The 7,861-nt window shown below is 44.3% G+C and overlaps 1 protein-coding gene across 1 annotated transcript; it reads right to left on the bottom strand.

The window, feature by feature from the left end:
* Positions 1 to 5: 5 nt before the first annotated feature.
* Positions 6 to 4,107, bottom strand: LOC141732471 (uncharacterized). The gene is made up of 6 exons (XM_074561515.1): positions 4,054 to 4,107; positions 3,820 to 3,964; positions 3,494 to 3,708; positions 3,310 to 3,409; positions 1,429 to 1,526; positions 6 to 80 (listed from the first exon to the last, which is right to left on the bottom strand). The coding sequence occupies exons 1-6, from the start codon at positions 4,099 to 4,101 to the stop codon at positions 6 to 8; spliced, it is 681 nt and encodes a 226-aa protein (XP_074417616.1). The 5' UTR covers positions 4,102 to 4,107.
* Between the last annotated feature and the right edge of the window lie 3,754 nt (positions 4,108 to 7,861).

The raw sequence follows: 7,861 nt of genomic DNA, 5'->3' as shown, positions 1-7,861 counted from the left end.
GATATTTAAAGCTTCACTGTAGGTTCCAGGGGGACAAGGATACTGTGTGGCAAATTCTGTATGCCTGGGGCAATAGTGACCTAGGAAAGAAAAGACAGGTTTCATAAAGGTTAACACCCACTGTTAATAGTGTGGAAAGAATACTCAACCTGCACACACAGCATTCTCTTCATCTCTTTCTGAGAAGGACTGATCCCAAGCTATGATGGTGGGCCCGTCTTGCAATTTATCACTACTCTGCAATAGCTACGGCACATTGGCTGCATAAAATTAAGCTGATCAGGGCTGAGGATTAGCGATAGTTTTAATAGCATGTAGTCTTTTAATGAGAAGATCTCAAAGTGTCAAAGTGAGAAGATCTCAAAGGTTTACTGTCAAAACTGTTTGCTCCATTTACCACTTCCCACATTGAGACAGGAAGTGAATCCCAAAGAACTTATGTGCTTTCATCAAGATGATTGATCTGTCCAGTGGAAGAGATTCATGCCTCATGCAACAAGTCCAACGGCAAACCTACTCCAAAAAGCTGCAGGGGCATCTGCTTAATGCCTTAAACAAAATTTCCCATAATGAGTGGGCAGGTGCCATCAGACCTACCTGCAGGGCAATCTGTGTAGTTTGTGGAAGCGGTTGTGCAGTAAAAGCCTTCTGGACACTCCAAACACTGTGCCATGCCCCAAGACGGGCTGTAACTCCCTGCAGGGCATGGCTGGGCTCTGCTGCTCCCCACAACACAGTAATGTCCAGGTGGACATGGTCCTCCACTGACTGTTGTCTTTGAAGAAAAACACCGCAGTTACAGTCTACAAGCTCAGAGGACAGCCTTGCAAAAAGATCTGTGTCAGATTCTAATGGTGAAGAGAATTAGACACGCGGTATCAAATCCTGTGCTCATCCTTCAGTCCTTAAGGCTACACACCTATCCTTTTCCAAAATAAGGGATGAGAATTCTGCCCATAACAAATCTCGCTGGGCTGGCCATTTGGAAGATGGCACCACCCTTTCTTCATTCATAGCCTGCAGAGAGCTGTGGCATAAACCCAGTGTCTTACCAAGTTATCGTCTTTAAAAAATTCTTAGCATATTTTGCCTAGGAGGAGGGCGGACAGATGCAGTATTCTAATCAAATTCATGCACTCCTAACCTCCGTAATTTTAATCTGATAAGGCATTCCACTCTGCTTTGCGGCATCAATATGCAAAGACAGAACTATTTTTGGTCAGCTTTTAGATGTAAAAGCTGAAAGGAGGCCAGGTGTATTTCGCCACCTCTAGCCCCTTTGACTACCAATAAACCAGATGGACCTGATAAAGAAGATAATGTAGTAAGGGACAGTTTAATCTAGGGCAAAAGAACTAAGGTGACCTTATGGTCTTCAGTTCCACAGGTATGACATTTTACACTATTTACATCACAAGCACAGCTTACCCTAGGAGGTTTAGGAGAAATGGTTCCTCCACTACAGTAGAATCCAGCCTCACAAAGTCCAGTTGGAGACACAAGTCCAGTTCCATTGCAGAAATACCCTGAAATTAAGAGGGACCACAAAAGGACCATAATGATATTGGTCACACAGACAACAGCAAGTACGTAATGAGGAAATAATCACTGAAGCCTCATGTTTGATGTCACCCACATCTATTCTTCTGGAGATGCTTTCCTTGGAATAGCTGGAAGTACAAAGCTTACATACGTGAACAAACAGCACTCCTTGTATCGTCTCTAAGTACAAAAGCATCTAGAGAAAGGGTGGTAAGGGAAGCTAAGAGCACAGAAGCTTGTGCCTCACTGTAAGTATCCTCTTATGTGGAAAAGTGGCAGATTCAGTCTCTCTGTGCTGTATTTAACATCTCTCTCCAAGAAAGCAGCTGTTCATGATGGCCTGCTCTAGAACCACAAAGTTCCTCAGGAGCCCTAGAAATGCTGGTATCTGGCTAGAATCTTGTTAATCCTTTCTTTCAATATTGTACCTGCATCACATAGGAGACAGTCCTCAATCCCAGTATTCCCAGTTGAGTTGCTATAATAACCAGGAGGACATGGCTGCGGAAAGGCAGAGCCCAGAGGACAGTAAGTTCCCTTTGGGCACGTGTTCCCCAGAAGACCATCTGTAGGTGTTGGACTAGAGACACCTCCGCTGCAGTAGAACCCAGCCAAACAGGGTCCTGTAACATGCGACTGCCCTGCAAGCACACAGTAGTGCCCTGAAAAAGCAATGCAATGCCATTAGTACTGCCAGAAAAAAACAGGAAAATATTTCAGAGAACAAGCTACGTACTTACACAATTCATCCACTGAACCACTGAAGCTCAAGAACATTCAACATACGTTTTCATACATTCTCCCATGACCATCCTGAGATATGCTTATTTGCTGTTTACCTGGGTCACAGGGGGTGCAGTGAGACATCAGGCTGCTTCCAGACTGTGGGTTGTAAGTCCCCTTAGGACATGGGAACTGAGTTGCAGAAGCAGTACCGGTAGGGCAGTAGTGGCCAGTTGAACATTCATTCTCCAAAAAGGAAGAGGAATTTTTGGGGCAGAAGAATCTGGTCCAAAGAGAGATTTAGAAAAAGGAGGGAAAAAAAAAAAAGACATCTTCTAGCATTATTCTATCCACAAGTACCTGAATAATGACTTAATGGTGAGACTGGATAGTCTAATGTGGCTGCTGCATTGTGCTGTATTGACCACAAAAGAGACCTACTTATGCATATTACTACATTCTTAGTTGTTTCCTCATATGACAAATTGATGGCATAATTGCAAAAGCCACAGAGACATAATTTTCTTAACTTGAGTCATAACACATCCAGGCTGTGATTCATCAACTTGTACAAGTCAAACAAGGTCAAATCCAGTCAGTAATTGGAGATGAATTCCCCAAGGAAAAACCAGACTCGGCATCAGGTGCTACACAAGATCCTCTTAGACTTCAACAGGCTTCTGCCAGCCTGTTGCCAAGAGAACCATCAGACGTGAAAAAAGTCTATGGTGTCAATGGTTTCCTTGTTCTGAATAGCCTTCTGATCTAAATTCCCTTGCAGTGTAGTTGTACCCGGGTTTAGGACTTTGCCTGATCCCATAATCAATTATACAGTGTCGCTTAACAGTGCCCAGCAGCTGCTCTGCTCAGAGACAAGTGCCTTTCAGTAGTAAAAATAACTAATTTTCCCACCACACATTCCTTCATGACGATTGCATAAACAATTTCCAATATGTATATTAAAATATTAGTATATTTCCAATACTTACATTGTAATATTAGTATATTATACATACAACGCTAAGACCACTGTCTCACTCTTACCCTTTAGGACAGGGGAGGCAACTGGCTTGCCTTTGTGAAGGGTTATAGGACCCTGCTGGACAAGCAATTGGAAGAGCTGTGCCCTTGGGACAGAAATACCCTGGAAAAGAAAGAAAAGATCAGAATCAGCACTCTTTGGAAAAATCAAAGACGAACCAGACATTTAAGTGGGACCTTAACTCACCCTGGGGACATGGCTGTGGCTTGTCACCAGAGACACAGTATTCACCCACTGGGCAAGCATAGCACTGTTCTCCACGGGTGTGAGGCATGTAGGAGCCAGGGGGGCACGGTGCTGGACTCCTGGATCCAAGAGGACAAAAGTGACTGACTGGACATGGAGCTCCTGAGAGGCCATCAGTGGGTGTTGGGGTCTGGGCCCTAGTGATGCAGTAGTACCTGCAGCCGTGAATACGGGAACATACGCTGTTATTTCAAAAGGGTAAAGACAACCCCTTGTAGAACACCTCTCCTTACAGAGTACGTAATTGTGTTTGCTCTTCTACTTACCCTGGGCTGCAGTGTCCCGAGGGGGCCCTCTGCCCAGAGCTATTGCAGTAATATCCCCCAGGGCAAGGCTGGCATTCCTGCAAACTCCTACTGCCTTCACTGCCAGACCATGTGCCAGGAGGGCACTGTAATGGAAGTGGTACGCCTGGCAAAATCAATTGCACCAGAGTGAGGAAACGCCACCTCATGCTTTCTATGAATTATGAAAAATTATACTTTAGCAAGGCACCCAACCTTCAGGACAATAATGACCAGGAGGACAAGGAAGTCCTGATTCTCCATCTTGGGGGTTTCTTACTCGAGCACCGCTTTTGCACCAGAATCCCTCAGCACAGTCTCCTAGAAGACAGAATAACATATACAAAATACATAAATGTATTAAAATAATAGACACATAAATGCAAATTTCAGAATACAGACTGAAATACAGTCATTTGCTGTGCCACTGTGCAGAGCCACCTGCCAGTCTACTAATTAGTGATCAAACAGAGGAGTTGCTTTTAAGTGTAAGGAGCGCAGAATGGGTAGCAGACGCCACACTGACAGTTCCTAGAGAGGGAAGCACTTTATCGAGCTCAGACTGAGTGCTGCCTCCATATTTGGACAAGTACTCAAGCATTTCTCTTTAGGCATATATTCAGCACATCCTTAAACAAAGCCTAAAACATTGAGAATGTTATTGAAGCGCTTTACTGAATTAGGGCCTTTATCTATACAGGACAAGGAGTGACAAAAAATCATCAGAGCTGTGCAAAAAAAAAAATCTTAGAAAAAAAATGGAGAGATGTCATTGCTGGGTATTGTGCCCTCTCTCTGCTAAGCCTAATCGCATGTGCATCTATTATGTGAAAGGATTAGTTCTTCAAGAACTAGGCTGAAAAAAGAAACTAATTCTGAAAAGAATGCCAGACAGGTTTGACACTGAAGAATTCCCCAGTGGATTTTTTGATGAGGTAACATACAAGGAATTCGTGTTTCTGCAGTCCCTCTCTCACTTCTTGTTCAGAAAAAAGTAATCTTTTTCTTTCTTGGACGGTTCTTAAGAAGTGAAATGGGACAGTTTACCTTAGCTGAGATCAGAATCCTGGAGTCCTAACTCCGATCCCTGGTGCTAGCCACCAGCCATTGGCATGACTCTCTAGCAGTAGCGAATATGCTCAGAACAGCAATATACCTGTTGGGGCAGCAAGTCCAGAGAATTCACAGTATTTTCCTGGTGGGCATCTCTGACATTCCTTGATAGTTTTCAGTTTTTGCCTTGGTCCAAAGGTTCCTGCAGGGCACCTGTACTGAGTGCTCCTGTTCGTCCCTGGTGGGCAATAAAAACCTTGCGGGCATGGGTAAAGGGTAAAATCAATAACTGGCCCTTGCTGGCTGTCACAGTAATAGCCTGCAGTGAAGACAGAGGAAAGTGAGCTAAATTAGTCACTGAGAGATACTAGCTATTGAGGTGCTGCTCATTAAAAGAGAAGACTCCTAACAGGTTCTCCCAGGCACACAAAGCACCTTACTGGCCACTCAAAAAATAAATCTACTGCTGACCTTAAATTACTATCGATCTGAATCACACTCCTGCTGGGACAAATATACCATCAAATCCTTCCACTTGCTGCACTCTTTAGAAGGAAACTTACCACCCAGTGATCCCCAGAACACAGGAAAAACTTACAGGTGGCACAGGAAAACACTGAGGGACACAGCATTGGTCTTTCTGTTTCCTTTCAGTTACTGAAACCCCTCAGATAAAGTTTTCACACTGAACATCAGAGTTTTCCCTTGCTAATATTTTAATTTTTCAGAATACACAGAAGGTAACATTTCTGCTTTCACATCTGGATTACTTTAACCTCTAATGGCCTTTTCACACAGAGCCAGAAATTGTTCTTCTGCAGTCAAGAGAAGGAAACGACCAAGGTAGGCAGCAAGTCTCTGAACTTCCATCCCTGGGAAGGCTCAAGAGTCAATAATAAGCAGCCATCTCTAGTATGAGGATGCACAGAGTAACACTGTGATATTGTGAAAAACGTAACTCTTATTTTCTGGATGCCTGTACAGTCTACAGCACCTCTCTGACTCCTGTCTGATCTCCCAGCAGGGGAATGGCATTTCCATCTTTGGCTTTTCCACCCTAAACCACTGACTCACAGAAAGACATTTGTTTTGATCCTGTCCAATACAAACAAATACGTGCTGCTTTGAGCACGTCCCCAGAGACTTCGTCAATCTGCAGTGCACTTTATTTACAATTTACCTTCCGAGCACTCTCCAGTTGGGGCACTGAGGCCAGGTACTTCACAATAGAAGCCAGAGGGGCAAGGCTGGCACTCAGAAAGCGTTCTCCTTCCTGGAAGGCTGGAAAATGTGCCAGCTGGGCAGAGCCTGGGTACTGCTGATGCTGCAGCTGTGAGAACAGAAGCAAGACAGAGAGAAATGAACAATAAAAGAACGAATGAGATCGCTGCATTCAGGGATAAGATGAGCACACAGCAGCATGGAAACACGATCTGTAAAGTCTTATTTTTCACTCATAGATCAAACAATTCTGCATGGGAGAGGACAGACATTATTAGCTTCATTTTACCAAGGGAAACAGAGCTGAAGCTAATTACATTCTAAAGACAGACAAGTTTAGGCATTGAGTCACTCACCACTTTCACAGAACAGACCAGGGCAAGAACTAGCGGAAGAATCCAGGGACTTTGGGTACTCTGGTCAGACCCTGGCAAGTTGGCCACCACGATGTCAAAATCACCCATCAGTTTTTCAGGTATTATATGACACGAAATTTTCAGTATTTCAGCTATTATGTGACACGAAATTTTTAGTCGTGATTGTTGCTGGATACTTACTGCAGTAAGTCCCCACAGGGCAGATATTCCCAGTCACACCATCTGTTGGTTTAGGGAGAGCTGCTTCACCTTTACAGTAAAACCCAGCAGTACATTCCCCACTGGGGACAGACAGACCTGGAAGACAGAGAGGATAATGGTGCTCAAAATACTAAAACAAAGGGAGAAAGGCAGGAAAAACAACCACTCACAGTCTCCCTCCATGAGACACCAAAGGCATCTTACTCTACCATCACAGCTCTATGGAAGGAAGTATCAGGATAAAAACAGCTCCAATTTAACATACTGAAAGAATACTGAAAGGACAGAAAAGGAGTGTGAGAAAATGAAGCAGCAGTCGGTATCCCAGCACCTGCAGGCTCTGCAGATGCAGAGAAAACAGGGGATTCTGACAGGAAACCCTGATCCTCCATGTTTGTATGTGTGTTTGTAGTGGTCCTCTGAAGATGGAAACACGGCCACAGAGGCAAAGTGACTCACTCAAGGTCACACAGCAAATTCTGGTCAAAGTCAGGTTTATCACTCAGAAGCAGAACTTAACTTCAGGGTCCTCTAACGAATTCTTAAAAGAGCAAACATTTCCTTGTCCACACAACGCCTTTATTTTAACTCCCCTCAAAACAGATCACTCCTGTTCTCCAAAGACACTAACCTGAGGCATTGCAGTAAAACCCTGGAGGGCAAGGGAGAGGCTCTGGGCTTCCTTTGGGGCAATAGAAACCAGCGATGCACTTCCCTCCAGTGGCAGTGGCTGGACAGAGGCAGTTGGCATTGGTATAGTTATCCAGATCAAAAGGCCGTGAGGTCCAAGCAGCTGAGATGCAAAACCAGCCTGAGAAGAGAAAACACGACTGAGAAGTTCTAGCAATGACAGAGCCCCACAAATTACCACGAATAAAGCAGCTGGGATGACCTTGCATGTAATGTCTGCAGAGCACAACCACAAGCACGCAGAACATGGAACACACTAATATCGCCAAAGTTTAACACCACCATGGCATAATTTTCCATGCAATGGTACATGCAATGATGCCTCTATATATAACACCACATCAGTAAAGATGCTAAGAGATCTTACAACCTTAAGTTCAGTATTTTTGCTTTATGGGCACAGTGCTCAATTCAGACTGGCCAGGCTGTGGTAATAGCTGCAGGATATATGCATCAGCCTCCCAAACACACTGCCCCCAAGT

Source organism: Larus michahellis, chromosome 17 (assembly GCF_964199755.1).
Source record: "Larus michahellis chromosome 17, bLarMic1.1, whole genome shotgun sequence".
Taxonomy (NCBI): domain Eukaryota; kingdom Metazoa; phylum Chordata; class Aves; order Charadriiformes; family Laridae; genus Larus; species Larus michahellis.
The sequence above is the reverse complement of the archived record's forward strand: the minus strand, read 5'-3'. Positions and strand labels throughout refer to the sequence as shown.

What these genes read in the sequence shown, in the direction of transcription:
- LOC141732471 (XM_074561515.1), bottom strand. Translation starts at nt 4,101, where the DNA reads ATGGAGAATCAGGACTTCCTTGTCCTCCTGGTCATTATTGTCCTGAAG. An exon ending in TGGTCATTATTGTCCTGAAG is followed by an intron (nt 3,965 to 4,053) that starts GTTGGGTGCCTT and finishes TGATTTTGCCAG; the next exon opens with GCGTACCACTTCCATTACAG. An exon ending in GCCACAGCCATGTCCCCAGG is followed by an intron (nt 3,410 to 3,493) that starts GTGAGTTAAGGT and finishes TTTCTTTTCCAG; the next exon opens with GGTATTTCTGTCCCAAGGGC.